Below are 27335 nucleotides of genomic sequence, written 5' to 3' on the forward strand. Positions count from 1 at the left end.
CCACAAGTAGAAAAAAATGAGAAAGAAATGAGAGGCGTGGGGAACCTGCCACACAGAAATATGTGCCGTTAAGAGTGCGGTACAGTACTAGAGTAATCAGCGTTTTTGGCTGAATGCAAGAAATGATGATGCCACTGTCTTAGTGAGGAGGTGTCTGTGTAGCACTGCCACCATTGACTAAGGCATAAAAAGAGGCCAGGAAATGATGGACAGAACAGTATATGATACATGCTAAATTCAAACTTGCAGCATCTGTACAACCACTGCAGCTCAATGTGTGCTAACTCATAGGAGATGGATTTCACTCAGGGTAGATGGCTTATTTCATTTGGTATGAAAGAAAATGAGACTAAACATCAAAATTACATCCTTACAACGTTTCCAGGAGAAATCAACAACAACAAAAAAAACTTCCAGAAACCATAGAGGATGGAACAACAGATTAATTAAATATTCACAAAGAACTAATTAAAAATTAAGTGGAGAATAACTTGAACATTCTAGAAAAATACTTATAGATTTTATTTATTTAGTTATTTGCTCATTTATTTATTTTACAGTTATAAAACTCACTAACATTTCCAAGTGTGGGAAATGTGGTTTCAAATAACGAGAATTCTTTTTTTTATTTTTTACGGTTTTAGCTATAGTGAACTATAACAACCCTGCTGGGAAGGCTGAGAAGAGTGATTTGAGGGAACTTGAGAAGCAACCTGAGGTTACATTTCTATAACAAACAAACACATACACAATGCCATCTGACTTCACTTTTCTCCATGAGGATGTAATGCTCAGGTAAACCTGCCACTGCTTTCTCTGGTAATCCATTTATCAACATGGAAAACGGTCAGAACATGCCAACAGCGCTGGGGATTGAGAGGGAAAGTGGAATATAGGAACTTATTCTTTTCTGTTATTGCATTTATGCTCAAGATGTTGCATCAGATTGTATGGTGAGAGACAAAAAATAGGGGGGTGTGAGAGGTGCTGGCAAACACAGCGATGGCTCACTCAAATTAGTATTAGATTTTCGAACCTTGATTTTGTCTTGATTTTGAATCAAAACAGGGTTTGGGGTTTATATTAAGGACGGTCTTTCTGTGTCATTACAATAGCAAGTCAAAGTGAAAGCAGTGGGTTGCTGTTAGAAAAAGCTGAAAATATATCTAATAAAGGGATTCTACATGCAAATGCATTGACTAATTTGAGGTAAAATAGTCATATTTCTCACAAGTATGCTTATGAGCTTGGACTAGTTGGCCAGATTTCAAACTAGCTTGAGGTGCAAAGAAAGACAAAAATCAACCAATTCAAAATGCAATCAAATCCTGTTGTGAATGACTGGCAGTTTTTTCGAAAAGAAGAAAACAAATATTTATCTTTGTAGCTTTTCATGAACTTAACAAATCACTTCTGCAGGATCTTTCCTTTTCAGCTATTGCCAATGATAATTTAATAGATCACTTTTCATAATCCAGTTAATTCGAAATGCATAGAAGTTGATCCAACGTTGATGCACAATTCAGAAAAACAAATACACTTTTTTAAAGCAAAAAGTAAAAAAAATTAAATAAATAATTAAATACGAATAACACAAATTTCCTTCTAAAATCAATCATAGGGTCCATTTTTTATCATTTGCCACTGGATGTCCAACTTAAAGTCAAGTATAAACACCTAAACACACAGTTCACATGACTTATCTGTCCAAAAGCCTGATTTCTGTAACCAACAAAGATACACAGAGGAACGTTAATTCACAAGCCCTTCTGCATAATCTCTGTGGTATTGTTTTCATAGACTCACCTGAAGACAGCTTTATCAATGTGTGTGTGTGCTGCTTTTGGTTGAAGAAGACACAGGGTCAGCTCCTGGTGTCATTAGGCAGTGAGCCCGTAGAGAAAGCTCTTGATATATCACAGTGTGATTATCCACGGTCTGGGATTGAGTTGCTGAGAGAGAGAGCAGCTTCATGGGAATTACAGACTCAGCTCAAGTCATTCCAGCTTGGGTAATGTTATCCCAAAGAGACAGAGAGAGGGAGAGAAGGGAGGGAAAAGAATGAAATTGCCTTTGTCGTAAGAAAGAGATGCTGAAGGCATCTACTGCATTGCGATGGACTGCCGAATTGTCTAAAAAAGTAAGAAATCAATAAAGAGAGGCATTTTTTCAGATAAAAGAAACATGTCAAAAATTTATTTTTGTTACAGTGTAAAAGTCTTTACAGTCACTTTTTAATGTATTCTTGCTAAATAAAATAATTAATTTCTTTAAAAAAATCATACTGAGGTCAGACTTTAGTATCTAGCAAATCAAAGCACAGTTCGAGACAATGTTGAGATTAAGATTTCAGCGGACTGAAAGTGTTATAGCAGACGTGTGATAAAATGTCAGATCAAAAAATAAATTTGTGCCACCCTCTTGAGGAATTGAAGTAACGTTTGTGGTTTGATTGTGTGCAATTAACACTGAGCTGCTCACCCTCATTTGGTCTACACGCTTACTCAGCTCATAGATTTCCCTCAGACCTTTAAACAGCGAAGCATCCACTTGAATCAGTTTAATAAACCCCATTTAAAACTTAAACAACAGCGGAGCCCCTAAACAACAAGCTTGGCAGGAACCAAGGGCACATGGGCTATATAGTGAAGTGACAGACTGCTGTTCAACTCCATTAGCTGCTATGTGAGAGAGGAAGCTTCGCAGAAGCACACGACCTGTGAAGAATCCAAGATGTCTTTAAATCCAGGGAACGGGATTGCCACATTAATTCTGAGAGGACTGTAATCTCTCAAGCAAATCAAATTACACTCATTAACTGAGCAAGAAAACTGCCTATGTAATAAGTGAGTAGTAAAAAAAAGTATTTATTACCAATAATCACCCATTTATTATGGAGCAAAGCCCACAACGAGTTTAATTTTTTGCTGATTAGGTGCAAAAATGAGAAACCGGAAAGGGCGTAAGCGCACACAGGGTGCGCACGACGGGAAGCACGGATGCGGTCAGGCAGAGTATCTGGCAAGCCAACACAGTGATTAAGGTTAAAGAATAGGGGCTATTTAAGCTTTAAGGTCTTTGTGCGGGCAAGCGTAGCACAGCTAAAACGCCGCCAACACGCCGCTGTCTCGTTAACACGGCATAAAAGTGACTCTCTTTCTTTAATGGTCGCCAGCATCCAGGGCTAATTTCCTTCAAAATAAAACCTCTTTAATTACATCAGAAATGTTAATGGAAAAATATATCAAAAGAGAGATAAATACGATTCAGGCGCATAAAATCAATTAATGCGAGAGGTCAGCGTCTCATTCATTTGTGAGATTAACATAATTACCTATTTTTCTGCTCCTCATTTACTGCTTGATTCATTCGGGACGCACCACTGTCCCTCGATCCCCATGGAACAAACACAGGAACTGTTGGCCTAAATTAAATATCTCCATCTATACACAATGTCCACATTATAGCCGAAGGCACCAATTAATTGACTTCATTACAGCAAGCTCTTATATTGTGCATCATCTCGGTTGCGGTGAAAAGTGCAGTACAGTTTCATTGCTGGTGTGAACTATGAAGTTCTCTGGGTTTTCTGCTCAACAAAAGGTGTGAGTTCATTAACAGACAAGAGAAGTTCTTTAAAAAGTGAGACGAAGCAGGTGGAAAAAAAATTATATATGTAAAAATGTACAAAAGAATATTTAATTTAAAGTTGTGCTTTAGAAATGTGGTTTAGAAATATTGAGAAAGCTGTTGAAGCTGTGGCTTAATGGTAAATGCACTGCAGTGGTGCTCATGCAGACAATACAAATTTGAATCTGGCTCACATAATCCATTCCTCCTCACTTTTCTTGGTCTCTTCTAGTCTCCTAAATAAATAAATAAATAAAAAGACTAACAATTATTTGTACAGCAAAATCTGGTACGACCATGAATGTTGAAAATGACATTGTAAATTGTTTGCAGTGTAATAAAAGTTTTTCTTCAAATAATGATAAATAATTAAGGCTAGACAGTGTAAAGGTGTTTGGAGATTGACAAGCGATTTAACGTGTTTAACACATGATGGCTACTTCAGAGAGACCCAATGCTTAGTGTCACATAAACACTTTATAAACATTGGGCTGTAAAGATAATTATTTTGATTGCGGGATCATGTGCGCCTCCTAACTCCAACATCTGTTTGAAATATGTGCTGTTGTGTGTGTGTGTTTCTGGCTTTAGTAACAGATGACACATCCACACTCTGTGGAAACTCACTTTCTTCCCGCAGTTTATAGATTGGCTGAGTTGAAATGCTTAAAAGGAACGGTATACTGAGGTGTGTTCAAGAGTTGAGGAATGTGGGATACATGGAGCCTCTCATTTACTCACATTTTACTATGCTGCTTAAGTCTTGAACTAAAGTGCAAAATGTTCCTTAACAATACAAAGGTTCAGTCTAAAATGGACAATCTGGAGCTTACTTTTCTTCTTAGGCAGAACACAAAAGATATTTTGAAGAACACTGGTGTCAAAACAACATTATATGGACAAAAACAACGCTGAGACATTTTGTGTTTCACAGAAGAAAGTAAGTCACACAGTACTGAAATGACACAAGGGCTAGTAAATGATGACAGAATTTTCATCTTTTGGTGAGTGTGGGTGTAAATTATAAAGAAAGAGGGAGTGAAAGACACAGCAAGAGAGAAAAAAAGAGATATTTCCCTTGGACAGCATTTTCAGTTCCAGCCACCCTGTCCAGAACTTTTCCCTTTGACTTCTCTTTCGTCTCAAGAGTGGCTGTCTATCTCCCCAGTGGCCTCTAAATAACCTCAATCATTCCACATGTCTGCTTTGATTTTATTAAGAAGAAAAAAAACTAATTTATTGTACACAGTGTCATTTTTTTTGGCAAATCCTAACATGGCTTTATCAGCAGCTGATTAATGAGGGAGAAACCAGCAAAAGAGCATTTGATTAACACTAACTAAAGTACTGCTATCAAGATTAAGACCTGTCAACAAGACCACCTTGAGGAAGCCTGTCTTTAGAAGAAATTCCTCATATTATTGAGACCATGTCGTTTATCCAAAATGAAGCTGTCATTATTTACTTTCATGGAATTTTTTAAATCTTTATGACATTCTGACTTCTGTGGGACCTAAAATGAAATCTTTAGCATCTTTAACAAGAACCACATGACTTGTGAGATATATTCAAAGTCTTTTAAAGCCATACGGTGAGAAAAACAAACTAATTAAGTTGGTATTCGACAAAAATCATGCCATGTTTAACAGCGATACCAAATGCTATCAGGTCTAGTGTGTCTCTGATCCCAGTGTGGAAACAGTTATAGCACTAAAAATGGTACTTATTGTTCTTTGTAGGGGTTTATAAGGACATGAGTGTGAATAAACAATGACAGGATTTTCATTATTGGGTGACATTCAAAATAAATATCATTGGAGTGAAATCCACCCACATTCAAACACCTCTCCCTCAAAATAACCAACTTCCTGAGGGGGCCAGGGCACTTTCAAACACATGTTGCCTCCACTGTGGCCTGCTGTGGAGGAGTAGAGCAAACTACTCCATCAGTATTTGCTGATGCTGTTATGCTGTCCTGTGACAAGTTCAATCAAACAATCACTGCACTACCGCGGCGCTCGTCCTCAGCATTCAGCACACATCGCATGCACTTCAGCCAAGCGAATCGCTGAGCGTTAAGAGAGCCAAATTTGATCAACAAGCGCATCTCCCCTGTGCCATGGCAATCTGAGATGAAGATGATATTAAGAGGAAAGAGCAAAGTGATAAAGACGGTTAAGCAGGAGGGGGGTGGAGCTGGGGATTTAGGAAAGATAAAGGCCGGGAGAATGATGATGAAAGACAGATGGAGAGGAAGAGTATTTTTATCATCTCAAATACAATCAAACATCCACACATAATGTATAGACACAAAATACACTACAATTTGCTCACTTATCACTTATAGTACATCAAACAAATTAAATTTTTATTTTTTTGCTTAAAAATTCATTAAATTAAAGTGTGAACAATTTGAACAAACCTTGACTAGCTTTATTTTATCTGTTGCCCTACAGAAGTTCTAACTTTCCTTCTTTTTGTTTGTGGTGTCTTTTTTTCTTCTCTTTTTTTCTGCATTTTAATGTTTAATAACAGCCTCTGGCTATCTGTGGGCACAATTTTTAGATATCCTCAGAGAGAAATTTAAAAATTAATCATACTCTCATAATTTTACACATGCTTGAAAAATGTCACATGCTTGCTTTTGGATCAAATATGCCATCCGGAGAGCTGAACAGACTGCTTGTGCACAAAACCATTTCATTAATACTGCAATTAAAATATTATTTACTAGTGCTGTTTTTCATAATCACTCATGCTAATTGAATTATTACGCTGTAAGATCTAATGATAACAGAAATGTTTATCATACCACAACAAGCATTTATGAAGATCAATGACAGTCAAATACAATATGAGCATTTCACTAAGAAGCCTTATATTACAGGAAGTTCTGTAGATAAGAGAAGACATTAGGGAAATTACCCACAAACCCTTGGCAACCCCCCATAACACATATGACCGGAGTAGATTCACACAAACAGAATCACATGAACACATTCACAAGCCAGTAACAACAACAGCAGGAAGACAATATTTGCATTTTGCGTACACGGTCTTGCTTTCTGTGCAAAGTATGCAAGCAAGACCTAGAAAAAAAAAATAAAAGATACCAAACATAGACAATAGTCACAAGACAAAAGAGTGGTTCTGCTCACTAGGGGTTTAAAAAAATAGGTAAAATTAAAATATAATTAAAAAAAGTAATTACTTTATATATATATATATATACACACACACACACACACACACATTTTTTAAAATGTAATAATTAAATACTTAGAATTTAATACATTTCAGATTTTTTTAATTGTTCATTTTTAATGTATTTACTTAATATGATTATTACAGTACATTTTGGACAATCCTTTCACCCACTAAAAGCCAAACAGATAAATCTAACAACAAGTTATAAACTGTCTATCAAAATCTTGACACAGTAATGGTGTAGTGGTTTACAGTCTGAAAATAGTCTGACTACTGAAGGATGCCTCAATTTCCAATTCCTATTTACAATACAGTCACTCAAACCTTGTTTCCATTCAAACAATTACACACTTGCTCTTGTGTTCTCTCTACACATCTGTTCAGAAGCCATGCACAGCCCTTTGTCCGGCGTCTCTGTCTATCCCGGCTCACAACGTCCACATCAAATCAAGTAGAAAATGGTCATAAATATTTCTTTCTGCTAGATTTCTCTTTTGCATTTCACAGCTGGACATGATATATTCCTCTTTCCCTCTCTGCTTACCTCGGGGAGATACTAACGTAAAAAACAGTGACTTATTTTCAGAGTTCACATCTCTGTATCAAAAGCACACCATATTTGAGAGTACAGTGGGTAAGAAGAAAAAAATCCAAGAGAACGAGAGTAAGAGAGAAACAGACAGTGAGTGTGTGCAGACATAAAGGCCTTGTCTTATTTTCTGTGCCATTTGCTAGCTAGTGCTTTCACGGCCCATCCCATTACATCATGTCAGAGGTTGTAAACAAGCAAATAACAACAGCTCACTGACACTCAGAGCATCTCACGGTCGCATGCCCCACCACTGTGAAGGGAATTGCTCTCTGCATACTTCCATGCCGCAAAACATTTGTTTCTTTATTGTCCATGTAAATAATACATCACCTTTTCCTTCCCTCCTTCCTTTCATACGGAAGAAAAAAAGAAATGGGGGTAAGATGAAGGATTTATGTGTACAGTGTGCAAAGGGGAACTATTTATGGAGGGTGTCATTCCTAGAACGCAAGGTGCCATCATTGATATTTATGGGAAGACATCACGGCACTGACAGGGAATATCATTCTCCAAATGATACACAAGCAGTCAGAGGCCAGCACCATTTCTCTTTGGAATAGAGGCCACATCACTGCTGCACACCTAGGAAGTGGTTATTACTGGCAGGAGTGATGGCACGAGAGGACTGTGATGAACATAACTGGGTTTGCTGGAGGAAGATGGGTCAGACTTGTTCATTCTGGACTGAGATTGTAGCTTTTTTATTTCCTGTAATCTTTTTACATAGGGTCATGTGATATTTGATACTTAAAAACACCATGAAATCAAAATTTGAGGTCTGTGGCTTTGAGCCCATGTCTATTAGTTTCTAATAAATTTAGCTTTACCCTTTTTGTTTTTCTTTGTTTTTTTTTTTTTTTACTGTAAATTACCAGGTTTAAACATTTGAAATGTACAGTCTTTCTATAGAGGGAATACGGACAAAAATATTCATCTTGCAGATGTATTATATTACTTACTACAGTACATTTTTGATTTGGCTTCTGCATGTCAAAGGTAATTTCTTTACCTCCCCAAAGCAATTACTACACAAGTGGAAAAAATCTATCCTGTGATGCTTATAATTACTAAGAAGGCATTCTAATGTCTTTATGTGTGCCATAAACATCTTTATAATGTCCCTCCCACGTTTTATACCCTCTCTACAGTAATAATCTACTGATGAAGATTTGATTCTGTGAGGCAATATGTGCATGTCAGATACAAACAAAACAAACAGCTGCAGCACATTATCATCAAATCACATAACAATCATGTTTATTGGCATTGTTAAGTGTTGAAGACTCTTGTAGCGTCTCAGCAGGTATGTTTCTCATTTGCATCCCTAGGAATGATACGAGAAGAGCCGACAGCTAGCTAGAGACACACAGAACCCTAGCACTTTGCTCCGTCAACCACGGTCTGGCTGACACGCCGCTCTCTGAATGAACACTGACATCTATTATCTGCCTAGCGCCAGCAGATTATGAATAAGAAATAAAAGCTACCTCAGATACAGCACTTCTGCATTAGTGACGGGTGGGCATACACACAAATGTAGGCATGTCCCGCACACACAACCATACCTTCGTTCCAAGCCTCCAGAGCCCGTCTGAGATTCCTTAATCTGAGAAACGCGCAGCTACACGGATTATGGTTTTATTGAAACAAATAAGTGTTTTAAAAACGGGCCGAAAGGCCTAGTTTCAATTTCAATAGCTCGTTTAACCCTTATTGTCCCGATTCCTCAGGGACCATTCTATGTTAATTGGATCTCCACTGCATTTGCATTGGGGCTGTTAACAAGCACAGCCTATGAATATTAATTACCCAGAAGTTTTTGGTCGTATGAAATATGAATATATAAATGTTTTTCTTGATACATATTAATTCTGTGAAGTTTTTTAAAAAGAAACACTCATTAATATTGCGCAAGCCCCATGCTTGAACGTATCCCCATGATATTGTGGCATCTTTAACTTTATCGCTAATAAATTGGGTCATATTAGCCGAAACTAAAAGAAATGCCCTCTACTAAACAGTCTTTTTGTTTCCTTGTATGTAAACAAAACTAACATTTTGCCACACCTGACAATGGCTGGTGACTTATGAAAATTTACTGGCCATCAAACTGTATGCGCATTATTTCATAAAACAACAGGCAGAACAAATTGGGGAAACGCATCTAATTGCAATATATATTTATTTACGCACATATTTTATCTATCAATCACTACATATCACTATAAAACTCAAGATGTATTTCATCATAATTTTAGTTTATATAATAATAATATTATTTTAATTTTGGTGGAAAACCACATAGAAACTTAATGAAATGCTTCTCTTTTGTTGACAACAGATTTATCAACCATTGTTATTACAAGGTTTTAAAGATGTTCGGAGAATGTTACATTTTCAAATGCATGTAAAAAAGCAACTCAAACTCACAGTACTTGCAGAGATTGAGTTCATGTGCAGCAGCATTTAGCAGCCCCACTTTAAATCAGGCAGTGCATCAGATTACATAGTTATATAATTTTAACGCAGTCTTTATAATTTGCTAATTGTGTAAAACCATTTCATATTCTCAAGGCATTGTGAGAATGAATAAAAACAACTACCGGACAACAGGATTTCATACAGCCTGAAATGAAGACAGACACTGTTTTTGTGTTATCCAGCTGTACTTAGTTACTTATAACATCCAAGTAAAAGATATAACACCAACATGTCATAAAAAAACAAAACAAAACAGAATCAGTGTGTTGATAAAAGGATCACCCCCTTGTGTCAGTATTTTGTTGAGCCACCTTTTGCTTTAATTACAGCCTTAAGTCTGTTGGGATTTGACTATACTAACTTTGCACATCTAGACTTTGCCATATTTGCTCACTCTTCTTAGCAGAACTGCTCAAGTTCAGTTAAATTTGATGGGGAAGGTAAATTCCTGCAATTGCTTCAGAGTTGCTGTCGCACTCTTGGTAGCCTCTTTCATCCAGTTTGGAGAATTGTCCTGATCCGGGGAGGGTCTGTGTTGTACCAAATATGTTCCACTTCTTACTTATAGACTTCACTGTGTTTGTAGGCATTGATAAAGCCTTTGAATTTTTTTGTATCCCTCTTCTGACTTGTGCCTGTCCACAACTTTATCCCAGAGATCTGTTGACAGTACCATGCCACCTATAGTTGATTGTTTGCTTCAGTTGCACTACCAAGGACTGAAATGCTCCAGGAAATCTCTTTTCATGCTGAGCTAATCAAAATGACCACAGCTGATCACAGTTGAAAGTCAAATGGCTCTGTGTGCCATTGAGAAGGTGATTAGCTAAACCTGATTGAGTTTACAAATCATTTTTTTTAGGAGGGGGTGATCCCTTTTCCAACTCAGCAATTCTGCTTTTTTTCTGTGTCCATCTTCATTTCAGGCTACAAAGCAACAAAATGTGATTATTTTAAAGGGGGGTGATTCTTTTCTATACCCACTGTATAAAATCGCCAACGCTGATTTTTACTCGCATTTGCTGCTGGGCGAGTGTTAATTTTAGGCCCTGTGTGTAAACATTCCAATCCAATGACAATGTTGAGATCGTGTGAAAATGGGAATATGTGCATTAATATGTTTCAAAAGCATGAAATGATGTCGTCATGCATTTCCTTTAAGGCATGCACGCCACAGCGATGTTTGATTGTTTGAAAAGCGTGAAGGATTACAGAGAGACAAAGGTTATTCTTTCATGAGAAAACTCTAGAGGTGGGTTAAGAAGAAATCCTCCCTCGCTGCTTTTGGGACTCCAAATAAGCCATCTTATACTAAAACAACACGGATGCATTTCCCAGTGCAGCCACAGTCCGACAGCTGCTGAGAACACCTGCTCAGAGTGTTGTGTTGTTCTCCTCTTTGAGGAAAAAAAAAAAATGGTGTCATAGAAGATCATGGTGTCTGCAGACAATAAGATGTGTTTTATACTCACTAATGGTACCAGCATAGCAAACATGTATGTATGAATGCATACGAATTGACCCCCATTTTAAAGCAAAGGTATTGTATATGGGAAGTGGAAGAATAGGATGCTCCTTTTTTATACACATGGAGAGATGCAAAAACCCACCCACTCACGCATATGGACACACACATTTGGGCTCACTCTGGCAGCCTCTTGAAATGCATACACACATTCTCTCACTCCACTACTTGTCTCCATTGCTGACCATTTCACCTGATATCCATTAGTAAAGCAGTTTCCAGCATGCACTCTAACGTAAAGGCTCTCCACAGCGAAACCGTCAAACCGGCTGCCACACGCCAGTGGAGAGAAGCCCCTCTCATCACCTCGCAGTCAATCAAACCATATAAACAGGATGCAAACTACTTGGAGGTGCATTTTATCATGGGTGAATCATGTGTCATTGCTGAGAAGGAGATCAGAGATGCCATTGCGACGATGCAAACACTACCTGCAGATTCCAGACAGCCTGCTCTGGGGTATCGGGGGGTGAGAAGGGCACTGCCAGAGGGATATATTGCCTGCAACAATTAGTTACGATCCTGAAAAGCAATAAGCTTCAATTGTAGCAGGCTTTGGAGATTCATGCACACCGTGTTTCTGTTTTTTTTCTCTCCTTGCAAATAATTATTCCTCCTCTCTTCTACGTACTAGCACATTAATGTACAATTTCAATCTCCATCTGTATGATTATGAATCAGATCGGCCATCAATCGGCAGATCCAGCCGAGAGATTCATCCCGTAATAAAACTGTCACCTGTTCCAGGATAAAGACAGATGTTGCCAGTTGGGTGATAACATAATTAAACCGTTCAACGAGGGATTCCATAAAATTATCAAAATTGAAGGAAGCACTAGCATTTTACCAATAAAGCAATTTGGGGCAATATGTGGTGTCATAACACCAATCTCCTGCTCAGGATTTGCAATAAGTTGGAGGCTCTGCCTTTCTCTAGTGCAATCTGACAATATTAACAGTTTACAAGCAGATACCTTAAAGCAAAGAAAGAGTGAAAAAGAGCACAAATGTGTCTTTTCTTCACCCTCTCTCAGCTCTCCTCTGAGTAGGGTTACCAAAAATTCGGAGAATTTGACCATTTTTAATTTATTAGTTAGAATCTGAGGCTCATAGGGTGTTGAACTGGCATGTTATTGTTAATGTTAATAAATATGTTAATATTTAACATAATATGTTAATTTTATTTAATATATAAAAAATAATACTATATGAAAATAATATATATTATACACATTAATATATCATAAAAATACAAAAAATATAAATTTGCAGATTTTTCTTTTACACATATATATATATATATATATATATATATACACACACACACACACACACACACACACACACACACACACACACGCTTACGGTACATACATACACACACACACCCATATACCTCATCGGCTTAGGGGTCAAAGGAAAACAAAAATACAGAGAAAAATTCATCGCTAATTGCTTAGCATTATCTTGTGATTTGTAACAAAGCAGGATTCAGTCTAAACGAACTGAGATGAGTTTACTCTTCCATCAAAGAGCAGCACTTACTCATGCTGTAGCATTTCTGTCTAGTTGACTTTCTTTTCTGTGGTTTTGAGATGATGGTGGTATGCCTTTGAGTAAGGGTGCTCTCAAATGTGATTAAAAAGAAGACTGCCATGAGACAGAGCATTAATATTTAAAAATTTAAGGGCAGTAACAGCTGAGCAGGATTCCTGGCAGTCTCTCTGCAAGTCTGAGTCAACCGCTGCTTGCTTAAACATGCAAGAGATTAAATATGCACCTACTTAATCACTCATAGCTCATCAGGAATCGTGCCATATAGAGACTTAAATGCACAGAAAAGTGAGAGTGAAAAATGTGCAAAATAAAGAAAAACTGCAAACAATACAACTCAATCAGTTATAGGCAGCAATGAGATAAATGGAGAGCAAATCGAGATTTTTGCAAGGAAAAGAGAAAAAGCCGAATAATCTCACATGTATCCCCTCTAAGATTCAGAAGACATCTCAATAACGTCTCAAACTGTGCTATGATTTGTCAAGGTACCAAAGTCGAACTCAATGTGTCTCATCAAATTTTTCCTTGATCAGCTAAGCTATGCTGAGCTACACACCCTCTTCACTGTCAATAAAATCCTTCCATAGCCCATAAACAGGATGTACAGTAGATAATTATTAAGATCTCGTACATTTATTTCGGGTGTCATCGCTGCATGCAAGATCAGAAATGACTTCTGCAACTGTATATTCAACAGTCTATTCCAAACAAATGCATAAAGCGGTATCAGAGGGCTCCCAGACTGATAATCCTGGAAACTATGCCTGGATCAGAAACTGATGACAACATCCCTGTTGTACAGCTATTTCTGTGTGGTTCACACAGGTTTACTTCCTGTTATAGAAGCAGCAAAGAAAAAGAAAAAATGCTAAAAACACACACAAAAAAATGTTTTGCTCTTGCATAAAAGCAGGCTGTCTTCATTTTCTTTAAATCTTTATCTCTCAAGATCATCTTCACTTCCTCATCAAAAGATGTTGCTGAAAACCACAACTTCTCTTTCTGCCTCGCCGAGTGCAAGACAAGATTCTGCGCGCTCTTTGAAGGGGCCCGAATAACAGCCTGTAATGGAACACAATCAGTACGCGATTGACGGCATTCTCGCTTTAAGTTGTACTGAGAGTACCGTACATTGTGTGAGATCAGATATAGGTCAGTACAATTCCAGGTTTGGGCCACAATTGTGTCATATTTCTCGGGGAGCACATGAGAGATGCAATCTATCAGATGGCTGTCTTGGTTGTGTGGCCATGGAAGGATGTTTGTATTGTGAATGGGGAAATTCCTGTGGGTGCGCTCGTTGCTGCAATGAGCGATGGCTTACATGCAAAAAAAATAAAAAAGTACATAAACATAACACATATATATTGTCACTTGTGTGACACCATACAACAACACATCTAAACCAATCATTAAAAATTAAATATACAGATTTATGCAAACAGTATACAAATGTAAAAAATATATATTAAATTATATAATAATGATGTTTTTATTAGGACTGTCAATTGATTAAAAAATAAACAAATTGCAGTCCATTGTCATAGTCCATGAATAGTCCATTGCCATAGTCCATTGCCATAGTCCATGAATAAATGTGTGATTTTTTTTTTTTATATATATATGTAAATATAACTAACTGTACTTAATGAACATGTTAAATTAATGACCTTAGTTGCTACACAATTTCTTTTGATTTTTGCCCTAAACTTTTCTCCACTGCTTTTCATGGAATTGCATCCCAACTACATCATAAGGATGTCCGCAGACATGTTTTTTTCCCCTGATCTTGTCGACCACAGACCACAGAGAGATTAATTGCTCACTGGAGATGCCGCTTATGCTACAATGGAAATCTTTTTCAAAAATGCTGTCAGAGGTGGTCTTTCCATTTAATTCTGGTGAATTATATGCATAAACCTTTTAAAGAGTGGACCTAAATTTTTAATACAAGGATAAAGGGCATCTGAGGTGGCTTTATTTGAATCTAAGGGCTCTATTCTATCTAGAGAACTCCCATTTAGGGGACACATCTCTTCTGTATAAGGTAATAGCACTGGGGATTTGACTTCCTAATGGAGATGTTTAAATGAAACTTATGGTCTACTTCCCCCCCAAATCTGACTAGTTCGAGAAGACAAATTCCCCTGTCAAGGTCGAGATGATCAAACAGATTACAATTATTTTATCCCTCGCCTTTATTAATGAGCAGTGTCTTTCACAGTTATGTCGACTAATCAGGATAGATGATATGTCAGCCTCCAGGTTTGTTGTTTTTCACATATTTAAGGAGTCGTAGGGGTTTATAAATTGAGAGAAAATAAAACCGTACAGCTTGTCATAGGAGAAACTGGGCTTTTGGAGGTTTAAAAAGGTCACGCTTTATATACTGTGTGCACAACAAAAGCAAAGCGAAAAGGTCTGTTGTTTAAAAGATGTAAATTATCATATAACTGAATCCTTGTTCTTGGGAAAAAACAAAGAGCTGGTTGTAATGATCAAAACTGATGAAGAACCAAAACATAATTTATAAGCTATGACATTTGGACTAGAATATTGGCTCTCTGTGCAGACCTGCCTTAAGGAAACCTGAAGGGACAGTTCACCCAAAAATGTACATTATATAATTTTCACTCATCCTCATGCCATTCATAACCGAATTTGAAATGACTTTCTTCTACAGTTCTACAGAAGAAAGTAGAAATTGTAGAAGAAAGTAGAAAGTAACCTGTAGACTCTGGCCTCAGTCTCATAACCAAAAGGTTGCGGGTTCGAGTCACGGTTGAGACTTTTATCGAATGGACAAAAATAAGTGTAACCTCCTTAAAATATTTAACGACACAAGGGTAATTATATTATGGTAGAATTTTCTTTTTCTTTTCTAGTCCTTTCTTTTCTTTTCTACTTTAAATGGAAACTATGCTCCACACAGAAAAACGTACAAGGTTACTTAACGTAACCTTGGCTCCCTGAGATACGGGAACGAGTACTGCATCTTGCTAGATGCATATGAGAAAAAGTATTTTTTCTCCTGAACTGAAGCCTTTCTTTATTCATGCAGTGAAACTGCAAGGCCATTGGTTCATGCAGTGTATAAAAAAATGAACCAATGGCTAGGCAGCGGAGCTGCACAAGCCTATGGCGATGAAGCCCATCATGTCCTGCCAAAGCCCGCCAGAATGGTTACTTGACTGAAGCGACAAGCGAGTCATTCAGCTACATAGCACGGCTAGCAACGCAGTACTCGTTCCCGTATCTTAGGGAACCGAGATTACGTTAAGTAACCGAGTACATTCCCTTTCGATACTACACTCGCACTGCGTCTTGCTAGATGCATATGGGAATTCAGTACAATCACGCCATGCTATGTAGTGTAACGACTAAGATATCAACTCCATAAGCAATCATTGCCCCTAAGAAGTTAACAATAATGCAAGGCTAAAACGGAGTCACACCCGGCCTGGTTAATCGTTCCAAAGTACTCCTGTAGCTTCAACACCAAGGGGTCAAGAGCTTACTGATGAACTGATGCCAGAGAGCTTGAGCGAGATATGGTCAAGGGCTCCCTGTCAGATTTGTTTACACAGTGCATGTCACTTCAAGCGGAAAGGACCCTGGCCTGTAAGACCGGGACTTCCAGGTTATAAAACCTTGCAAATGTGGACGGCGAGGCCCAGCAAATATCCATGATGGACACACCACTGGACCATGTCCAGGACGAGGTGATACCACTAGTCGAATGGGCCCGTACTCCAATGGGGCACTGAAGGCCCAAGGAAGAGTACGCTAGTGAGATAGAGTCTACTATCCATCTAGAAAGTCTTTGCTTCGTGACCCGGAGCCCTTTGGTGCAGTTACCGAAGCAGACATAGAGCTGTACCGTCTGCCTATAGGGGGCGGAGTGCTCAATATAGATTCCCAGGGCTCTGATGGGGCAGAGCAAAGATAGCTCTCTATCCTCTTCAGAGGGAGGAAGCGCAGGTGCAGGGCCCATAGGTCGGGCCGAGGGTGCCATATTGTCATGTTCGCTTGAGAAAGGAGATTCTGTCTCAGCAGAACAGCCCAAGGGGCCGCTATCAACAGCTAAAAGATAGCTCTAATAGACACAGATGGTTCATCCAAAGAGGGGCCACCAGGAGAACCCTGTGTTTCTGTTCCCTTACTCGCCTTACTAGCTGTGGGATCAGAGCGATCAGGAGAAAAGCATAAAGAAGGAGGTTGGGCCAATCATGGGCCAACGCATCCTTGATTTTTGAGAAATAATTTGGGTAATGAGAGTTGTCTTCTGAGGCAAAGAGGTCTACCTCGGCCTTACTAAAGATCTCCCAGATCTGTTGAACCATTTGCGGATGGAGGGGACATTGCTCCTTGATAACCCATCCGCTCCTTGGTTCAATTTGCCTGGTACATGCCCCGATCGGTACCCGGTACTTGCACTCGCTGAGCCCATTCCAGGAGGTGCTCTGCGAGAGTGAAGCGACGCTTTGAGGAAAGGCCCCCCATGCGATTTATGTAGGACACCACAGACATGTTGTCCGATCGGATTAGCACATGGCGTCCTTTTAGGACTGGCAGGAAGAACTGACAGGCTCGACATACTGTTAGCATTTCCAGGCAGTTGATGTGGAAGCCTTTTTCCGCTTTCGACCAGTGGCCGAAAGTCGCCATGGCTTCGCACAACCTGAGTTGGAGGCATCTGTTGTAAGAACTGTTCTCCTGTAAACCATTCCCATGGCCACGCATCACCCTGATGTGTAGGCGTCTGTGACGCCACGAATGTGTTGGAACTCGTGGTTTCAGCGCTGAAAAGGGCGCATACGAAGCAGAACCAACTGTAGCACCGGCGATGCTGCTGCCATAAGGGCCAGGATCCTCTGAAACACTTTCAGAGGGCGAGCGGAACCTATCTTGAAGGAGGCTGCCAGCCTCCATATAGCCAGGCCCCGATCCAGTGCAAGTGTAGAGTCGAAAATTGTTCCCAAGAACGATATTCGCCGGCTGGGGAACAACGTGCTCTTGGCAAAATTGACCCTGAGTCCTAGGCACTCCAAGTGGCTGAGGAGGAGGGTCTTGTGTGATATTAATTTTGCCTCAGACTGGGCCAGAATGAGCCAGTCATCGAGGTAGTTGAGAATACGGATACCTATCTGTCTCAGGGGGGAAAGAGCCGCATCCATGCACTTTGTAAAAGTACGGGGGGTCAGGGACAGGGAAGGACCGTGTATTGATATGCCACTCTCTCAAAGGCAAATCTCAAGAATTGCCTGTGACAGGGGGCTATCTGGATGAGAAAGTATGTATCCTTCAGGTCCAGAAAACAGAACCAGTCTCCTGGGCATATTTGCGCAAGGATCTGTTTCAGTGTGATCATCCTGAACAACCTTTTCATGAGGGCATGATTTAGGCATCTGAGATCGAGGGTGGGCTGGAGGCAACCATCCTTTTTGGGGACAAGGAAGTAACGGCAGTAAAAGCCTGATTTGCTCTGTGCTGGAGGAACTGTTTCTACAGCACCCTTTGCCATTAGGTTTATCAACCTAATGGCAAAGTTCCCTAATAAATAATCAGCATTTGAAGTGGTGTTATATTGGTTTGAGTGTAGGAATCCCAATCGAAGGGTTGTGAGTTCGAGTCTAGGGTTGGAAGGTTTTGTGGGTGGGGGGAGTGCATGTACAGTTCTCTCTCCACCTTCAATACCATGACTTAGGTGCCCTTGAGCAAGGCATCGAACCCCCAACTGCTCCCCGGGCGCCGCAGCATAAAAATGGCTGCCCACTGCTCCGGGTGTGTGTTCACAGTGTGTGTGTGTGTTCACTGCTCTGTGTGTGTGCACTTCGGATGGGTTAAATGCAGAGCACGAATTCTGAGTATGGGTCACCATACTTGGCTGAATGTCACGTCACTTTCACTTTTTTCACTTTCAACTCTGATTGGTTGAATTGGGTGTCCTTGTTTTGCATTGAGGAGTATATAAAGAAGGTGAAGTGTGTGGGTATTCTGGAGAATTGGAGTGAATATCCTTGTTTTATTATCCCCATAACCCAGCCCGACATCCCCGGGGATGGCTTGCCAGGACTTGGCCCGCGTGGCGAGGGGTTGAATTAACTCGAGTGACTGGACTCATGGGGGCAGAACACTTGAGAGTAACGGAAGAGGAAGTTTGCTTTCTTTTTGAAAATGTTTGTGTTTTATTTTTCCTGCTATAACAGCGGCTGAATGCTTGGGTGCATGAACGGAACCCTTGTTCGCACAAAACACATTTCCCTCTGTACCCAGAACTGAACGGGGTGTCAAGAGGTATAAGAGAGGCTGCTTGAGGTGCTGTCCGGCCGTAGCGAGATCTGGCCCCGTCCTCTTCCTGTCCCGCAGATCAGGATGACGTCTGGGTCTGGGTCCCTGCCGCTTCGGAAGAGGGTAGCGCTTGGCCGAGTGAGAGTGTCCCCGTGTCTGCTGCACTTTAGTGGGTTGAACAGCGGGGGCGGTAGGTGCTGACTTTGTGGGCTGTTGAGTCAGTGTTTACTTGCGAGCAGGGGCAGCAGCAGAGCTGGAGTGCTTGGGCAAGAAATGTCACATAGCCTGGGATGATTTTTGTCCCTCAGTGAAGCGCTCAGTGAGTCCTTCGACCACTGGACCGAAGAGACCCTTGGGAGAGATTGGAGCATCGAGGAGGGGAATCTAATACGCGTCATTGATCTAAGTCAGTGTCAGCCACAAGTGGTGCTTGAGCACCACAAGGCTTGCCATCGATCTCCCGATTGCCTGGGTGGTGGTCTTGGTGGCACGCAGAGCCAGGTCAGTAGTGCTCCTCACATACCTGAGGGTAATGGGGTCTTAGCCAGACTCGTCAGTGGATGCGACAATCTTGGCCTAAAAGACCTGGAGGACTGCCATAGAATGAAGGGCCAAAGCCGCCTGTCCAGCTGAAGTGTAAGAGCATGCGAGAGCTGACGTGGTCCTACATGACTTGGACTTCGCTCTCCAGCCGATGGCCGTGGGCAGGCAGAGGTGCGCGGTGGGTGGATAGTTGTGTGTAGGTGGCTTGTCGTACCCTTTCTCTTCAGCACTATCGATGGAAGTGAGGGCGGAGGAAGAGGAAGTACAGAGGCGGGCAGAGTAGGGGGCGCGCCACTATCTGGTGAGCTTGTCATGGACCTCTGGGAAGAATGGAGAGGCACGCTGATGAGGGGCCTGGCGGCGCCCCGGCAGGAACCACTCATCCAGACAGCTGCGTGAGGGTTCCTCTGGCGGAGACCACTCTAAACCCAGCTCTTCAACCGCTTTTAAAGAGGATACGGGGAAGCTCGGCATTCATCCCATCCTTGGTGGTGCTGGGCGTGGATGATGTTGAGGGGGTGGGGTCAGACACCGAGCCCAACAGCTCCTCTGCGTCCGATGCGGAGAGAGGCGAGAAAGAAAGAGGCTCTCGTAGTGAGAACAATTAGTTCCCGTAAGCGCAGCTTCTGCATGGGATTTAAGTAAATGCACTCCGTGTGGCCGTCATCGGCGTGCAGGGGAGACTGGCACGAACCGCAGTAATGGCCAGGCATTTGAAACAATGCCTTGCTCTTTTAGATAGCTCTTTTAGAATTGGCGGATGGTGGCAGGGGAAAGAGGACCGGAACTGTTGCGTCGTGAAGCGGCGGAGAAACAGGTCAGCCATGCTGAGGAGGTCCTATTCCAGCTGCGAGGCGTGTCAACGGCAAGCGCCTTCGGATCAGCATAGGACGAAGAGTCGTTGCTGAACGAGAAGAAATCTGAGAATCCTGTGGCGAGCACCTGCTTATATAGACAGACGCCCCACCCATTCTAGTGGGCATTGGCAGGACTTGGTGGGCTTCGTCGCCATAGGCTCGTGCAGCTCCGCTGCCTAGCCGTTGGTTCGTTTTTAATACACTGCACGAACCAATGGCCATGCAGTTTCATTGCTTGAATAAAGAAAGGCTTCAGTTCAGGAGAAAAAATACTTTTTCCCATATGCGTCTAGCAAACCGCAGTACAAGTGTAGTATTGAAAGGGAACTAGAATTTAATGGTAGTTTTAAGCTACACTATTTTCAAAAAGCTGTTAAATTAGTTGCTCTCCAATACTGTTATTCCCCATAAACAAGCATGAAAAAGCTAAAGATGGTTCCTTCACTCACCACAGTCATAATACAACTATGAAGTAATGTTAAATACTACTCTTTTTTTTGTTAAAGTGTCAAGTGCACATCCCTGATTCAGTCAACGGCTCTGACGTTCAGCCTCTCTCTTTCTCCTCTCCCTTCTTTCTCTCTCCATTTCCTTGCATTCGTCAGAGTCATAACCCTGTTGTCTCAGCCGAGTGAATCAGATTGAGCCCCTGGCACAGAATGAAGGCAAAGTCAACAGGAATTAAGTTTCGGTGCAACTGTTTACTCAACTGTGGCCTGCAGTTATTGAAATCTTATCCATGGTATTATGTGACGACTGTGGTAATGAATTCAGTATGCTTGTGATTTTCGAACTGACAACATCACGCTTAGTCTAAGAAGCACACGACAGACTGAAGCAATTCAGAGTACAGGGGAAGGCAAATCACAGAGCCAATCACAGATGCTTCAGATTATTGATTGATGGTGATATACTCTAGTTACAGATTGATCTCAAGCAGACTGAAGGGAAAATCAAGATGTCAAATGGGTTTTATTCCTATACGTAATCCAAAATATACATTCAACAAACTCATACAAATTAAACACAATACAAAATCAATATCCCTTGTATGAAATAAGACCAAAACCAATCAGTTTTGGGTCGTTCCCTGCTTTCAAACCAGCTGTCACGTAGGTCTGTCCTGTTTGCAGTTAAAAACCATGTCTTTTCAGTTCGACGACAGCCATGTTACCCCAACAGACAGCTACTTCAGAGGCTCCCCATCTCCACAAAACAACCCTTGACAACATCTCCCATCATGCCGTGGGGTGCAGATAACACACGACTGGCTGATCTTTTCAATGCTGGCCCACTCAACACGTTGTCGTGTGGGCAAACGCAACACTTAGACAGACAGAAATAGCTTGTCTGTTTATTTCAGCGTGAGTGAGGATGTTTTGGGCACTCTTGGTATATAATAAAAACAGCTGCCACACTCCACGCTCCAGTTCTTTGAAAGGAAGCTCTCCAAAATCTCGACCTGAGTGTTAGGGGTGTTTACAATGCGACAGGTGAAATCTGTGGCATTTGGATGAATGCAGCACATACACAACTGTCCATAAATTCCATTGCACCTATGCATTTGTCCGTTGCAACACACCTGATAAATATTTCACCTGAATGCAGATGCTGTGGAGTTGCAGGGATAAACACATCGGCAACCAAAAACACAATCACAGAAAGAGCACTTAGTGCATTGAAAAATTCAAACCCCTCTCAATATACATAAATAATCATAATAATGTGTTTATGTACTCTGGTTGGAGGGGGTGCAATGATTAAATATTTACAAGCACTTAAAGAGGGAAGAGAAGGATGCTGTTGACATGCGTTAATAACAGACAGGTGCAAGAATGAAAGAAAGAAAGATAGGAACATGGGTAGGAAGGAACAAACAAAGTAAGGATGGAATAATTGAATTAAGAAACAAAAAGAAAGAAATGAAAGAAGGAAGAGAGGAAAAACATAAACAACTGATCAAAAGATGGAAGGTATGAATAAAATTAAAAAAGAAATGAAAGTAGGAAGGAACAAACAAAAAAAACTAAAAAAGAGAAAGTAAGAGGATGGAAGGAATAAAGGAAAATAAAAAAAGGAAAGAAAGAATGAATGAATTAATGAATGATTATTAATAACCGATGGGAGGACTGAATGAAAAGAAAGAAAGACCTGCTGCTGCTGGAAGTTCACAAGGTCAGATGCTGTGATGTCAGAGGAAGGTGTGGCGCTCTTGGATCGAACTTCTCTGTGTCCCTCCACACTAGGTGGAGCGCCGTTCTGATTGGCCGTTCCGTTTGTCGCCTCTGTCCCTGACTCCTGCATCATGACTTAAAAACCTGCAGCAGAGACACAAAACAGGAATTGAAAAAAAAAAAAACAACAACAATACAATTGTTAAACAATTTCAAGAAAACATCAATTTCTTTTTGTACTACTTAATTTCACTCTTCCCATCTTTCATTGTCTGTGCTGCTTTGTTTGCAAGGATGACTCTAGTTTAATAATAATAGTAATGAATTAAAAATGACAAAACTTTAAAACTTTTGTTTCTTGTATCTTTCATCACGTCACAGGCTGAAAAGGTGTGAGCTTAAAAGAAGCTGTTCATCGTTTTCCGTTTGTCTGTCTTTCTGCTGGGCCTAAAAGAATGAAGAAACAGCAAAGAGCAAATGCGATGGGAACCCAACCTCGGTCACGTCTCAGCAAAGAGGCCCAAGAAAACACACTCGCTCACAAACAAAACTTGTTCTAGTGAAATGGATATATTTACTTGCATTGCTCCCAGAAGAACCACAGCCTGATGGCTTTTTAATGGGAAACAGGGCAGGGGAGTGGGTCAGATTACAAATCTTCCAATTCAAAACTTCTCGGCAAAACTTGCATCCTGGGTGTTGAGTTAACGCCACGGTCCTGGGCTCGCACACAAATAAACAAACCTGAAAATATTCCGATGTACTTCCAAAGTATTTCCAATAATACATTACACTTTAATGATGCCTATTCAGACACACAAAAAGCCTTTTTGTTCTTCCAAACGCTTACCATCTAACAGCCCAGTCCTGCATTACTCTCAAAAGTCTAGTTTTCTCCTTCAACACACTGATCCATCCATGTCATCCCAAGATAGACACTTTGATTTATATCTTTTGCATTCACAGCGGCCCTCGCTGGTGAGGAGTGCCTTGTAGCTCCACTGTAGACCATCTTAATGAAGCTGACCAAGTCGGGCAGAAGTAAATTAACTTGCCTTATTAATTATTGATATGAGGCAGAATGAATGCCCTTAAAGCAGTGGGTGCTAATCACATAGGCAGGTGAAAATTGAAAAGAATTCAGATTTATAATGCTGCCCCCTCTAGGTGCGTGATAATTGTTCAGCTAGGTTTGGAGGGGAGAGGCGGCTACAGACGGAGACGAACACATTGGGCATTGACCCATCTGGACCACTGATGGGCTGTGGCTCTTCTATTGTGTGTTTTTGATAAAGCTGATGTACTATAAACAAGAAGACTGGGATGAATTGAAACACATCAACTACTAAACAATATATATACAGTATATATATATATATATATTAGGGGTGGGACGGTTTGCGGAAAAAAAACCGAACCATACGGTTCTCCACACACGGTTCGGCATGCGCTAGGACCGTGGTTCAACTTAAATCTGACAATGCATCTGTAATAGGCTATGGTTTCTTATAAATAACACGTTAAAGAAAAACAGGGTTTGGCTAATGTATGTTTCTGTTGATGGATGCGCATTCTGGCTTCCCAGTACATTACAACAACAGCGATGAGTAAGAAAAAAAAACCCATGGACAAACCATTCACTCTTGTTCAATGTGAATGTCGTGTGCTGGAATATGAGCAGTCATTTATTCTGTCATTACCCGGGTGGGTTGATATCTGTGTTAAAACTAAACTCATTTAAGCTTTGCCAGTTTAAACATTTAAGAGCCAAAGGACGCGAGCTTGCGCGAGCAGTGAAAAGATTTGTGCATGCGCTCATCCGAAGCGTGCAAACCCGCATCTCAGAACACGTGCAAATATGAAGCTCTCTCTAAAGTATTGCCTGCCTCTCAGAACGAGCAAATATTAAGCTCTCTCTGGAGTATTGTGTTTGAATGGACAAATTCACACAAAAATTGTCAAAATCCCCGTCTTGGTAAGTATCCTGTATCAGACATAGCCGGCTGAACGTACTGTATCAGTGCACTGGATCAGTGCATTCCTTAAAGTGACAGTCTTAATATTAATCGAACCGCAACAACAAATAAATCACTCACTGCTCTTGATTGAATAGCTTTTGTTACTTTAATAAAGATTAATCTTTAATTTATACAGTCAAATATGCAATGCTGTATAACATTTGATTACTTTATTCAATTTCTGTACCTAAAAACTAATGCTACCCGTAATGCTACCCAAAAAACCCTGAAAAATCACTGTTTATTTTATTTGTATATTTACTCTTTTGTATTTATTTGTGCTGTTGCTTGTAGTTAGATAGAATATTCTTTTTTTTCTTTATTTTTATTTGAAAGTATAGTTTTTCCATAAATATATCACATACCGAACCATACCGAAACCGTGACTATAAAACTGTGATACAAACTGAACCGTGAAAAAGTTGAACCGTTCCACCCCTAATATATATAATAACAGTATGTATTTGACAATCACAAATGAAAATGATTTATTATTTTATAATCATATAAAATTATTGTGTGGGTGTACACACGTAAAAACATTACAGTTATATAGAATTATTTATTTAAAGTTTTTATATTTCATTTACTTTTTTTTTTTCATACAGACATATGCATATACGTACAAGTGATTAATCAGAAATACTGTATTTCACTTTGAATCTGCAACACATCAACAACTTTACTAAAACAAAAACATTAACAACTTCTGTACTTTTTTTTCTTTTAACAAATAATTCTAAATTCAGTAGCAGTTACCTACCCATAATGCAGTTTTTGCATATAATAAATGGAAATAAATTGTAAAAATTCCTGCAATTCACAATTAAAAAAAAAAAAAAAACTGTTCTTTTTAACCCTTTTCATCAATTTTATTTTTATCTTAAAATACTTTTTTTTTATTTAAAACAGAAATTTAAATGTAAAAAAATTATGAATTAATTATGTACATAATATATTTGTGTAACTAAACTACTCCTTGCTCAAAATCACCCTTTCAGCTACAGACAAATGGACCAAGTACCTGGTACTCCCACAAACAAGCTGTGGCTCGTTTAGGTAGCTTCTCTCTCTTTCTGTCTCTTTTAGGTTTTACATTCTCATTTGTTCTCTCTCCTTTTTTTCATTGCGTTCCATAAAAGAGGGTGATAATGGCTATTATGCATGCACTATCATTCCGTACTAAATTTTAATAATTATAAAGGAAGGGCATAAATTTGCGCATGCGTGGCATTTCTTAAAGTAATCGTGAGAATGCGCCGGGGGGCTATTTTAATTTATGCAAAACTAGTGACCCACAATAAAGACATGAAGCTGCAGCAAATGCAAAGTAATGCACGTGTGCCTGCATCCACATCTGAAGAGGGCCCACTAAAATTAACACCCAATTAATTTCAGAATTGACAAACAAATGAAACGCATAAATCTACTTTCTCATTAAATTTCGCCATGGAATAATTCAAAAGCTGCAATATCACAACCAAAAAAAAAAAAAAAAAAAAAAAAAGGATGAAAGAAAATGCCTGTTATCCATCACTAATACCAAATAGTTGGAGGAAAAATATAACCTGGTGGAAGAGCATTAATAATGTCAATGGCTTTAAAAAATAAGCTATTGTTTTAGTGTCTTATCATTATGTTTCCAGCTTTACATTCTCCTCACTTTTATAACAAAAGTGCAGTTGTTTGCTTGTCATTTTCTGTCGTCGCGTTTGGTACAAAAAAAAAAAAAAGATTTCTGGATGCAATATAAACACAAATAACAGACAAACACATGTATAACCAGAAAGGGTTTACAAGAAATTGATGTTTGTTTACAGTGTTTATCACAGCTTTAAATAAAAAAGAAAACAAAGACTTAAGGAAAAAACTTCAATATAATGGAGATTCCCTGAGATTAAGCCCACGCCACCAGGCACCTACTAAACAAACCTCTATCATCAGATGTCTGCGCCTTTTCCCCGCAAAACGCTTGCTTGCTAAACACAACAAGTGTTTGGAACAAACAACGGATAATACAACAAGGTCAGAATTTGCACATGTTGATGTTTTGTTCGGTTCATCTGATATTGCGAGCACACACACCCCACCCGGCCTACATAAAAGCATGAGCAAATACAGAAAATCAAAGAAAATCAAGAGCTTTCTCCCTTATTTATTGTTTCCCAGGATTTGACTGTGAGCATGTTTATGGCATAAGGTGTGTTTGTGTGTAGCGTGCACCAGGCCGGAAAGCAAGACTCCATCAGTGTTAAATAGATGCTGTCATTCCGGTAAGTTCTGAAAGCCCACCTGCTCTTACAAGCCTGTGTTTCACACCACCCCTGTTTACACAAGCGCTCAACAAAAGCACAACATTCTTACACTCCAGATAAGTAGTCACAATAAGGAGGACAAAACCCCACGATCACACTGTTGTTTAGGTTCAACCTTGTTGCTTGTCTAGACAACACAATGATC

General features: G+C 39.9%; 1 protein-coding gene across 1 annotated transcript in view; it reads right to left on the reverse strand.

Annotated features, from left to right (window-relative positions):
* Nucleotides 1-27335, reverse strand: part of LOC109097866 (forkhead box protein P1-B-like) — a 189980-nt gene that overhangs the window by 75482 nt on the left and 87163 nt on the right. The window contains exon 6 of the mRNA XM_042758744.1: nt 22835-23001. Coding sequence (XP_042614678.1) covers nt 22835-22990 — 156 coding nt within the window. The 5' untranslated portion in view covers nt 22991-23001. The remainder of the gene's footprint in view (nt 1-22834; nt 23002-27335) is intronic.

The sequence above is a fragment of the Cyprinus carpio genome, chromosome A6 (genome assembly GCF_018340385.1).
Source record: "Cyprinus carpio isolate SPL01 chromosome A6, ASM1834038v1, whole genome shotgun sequence".
NCBI lineage: Eukaryota > Metazoa > Chordata > Actinopteri > Cypriniformes > Cyprinidae > Cyprinus > Cyprinus carpio.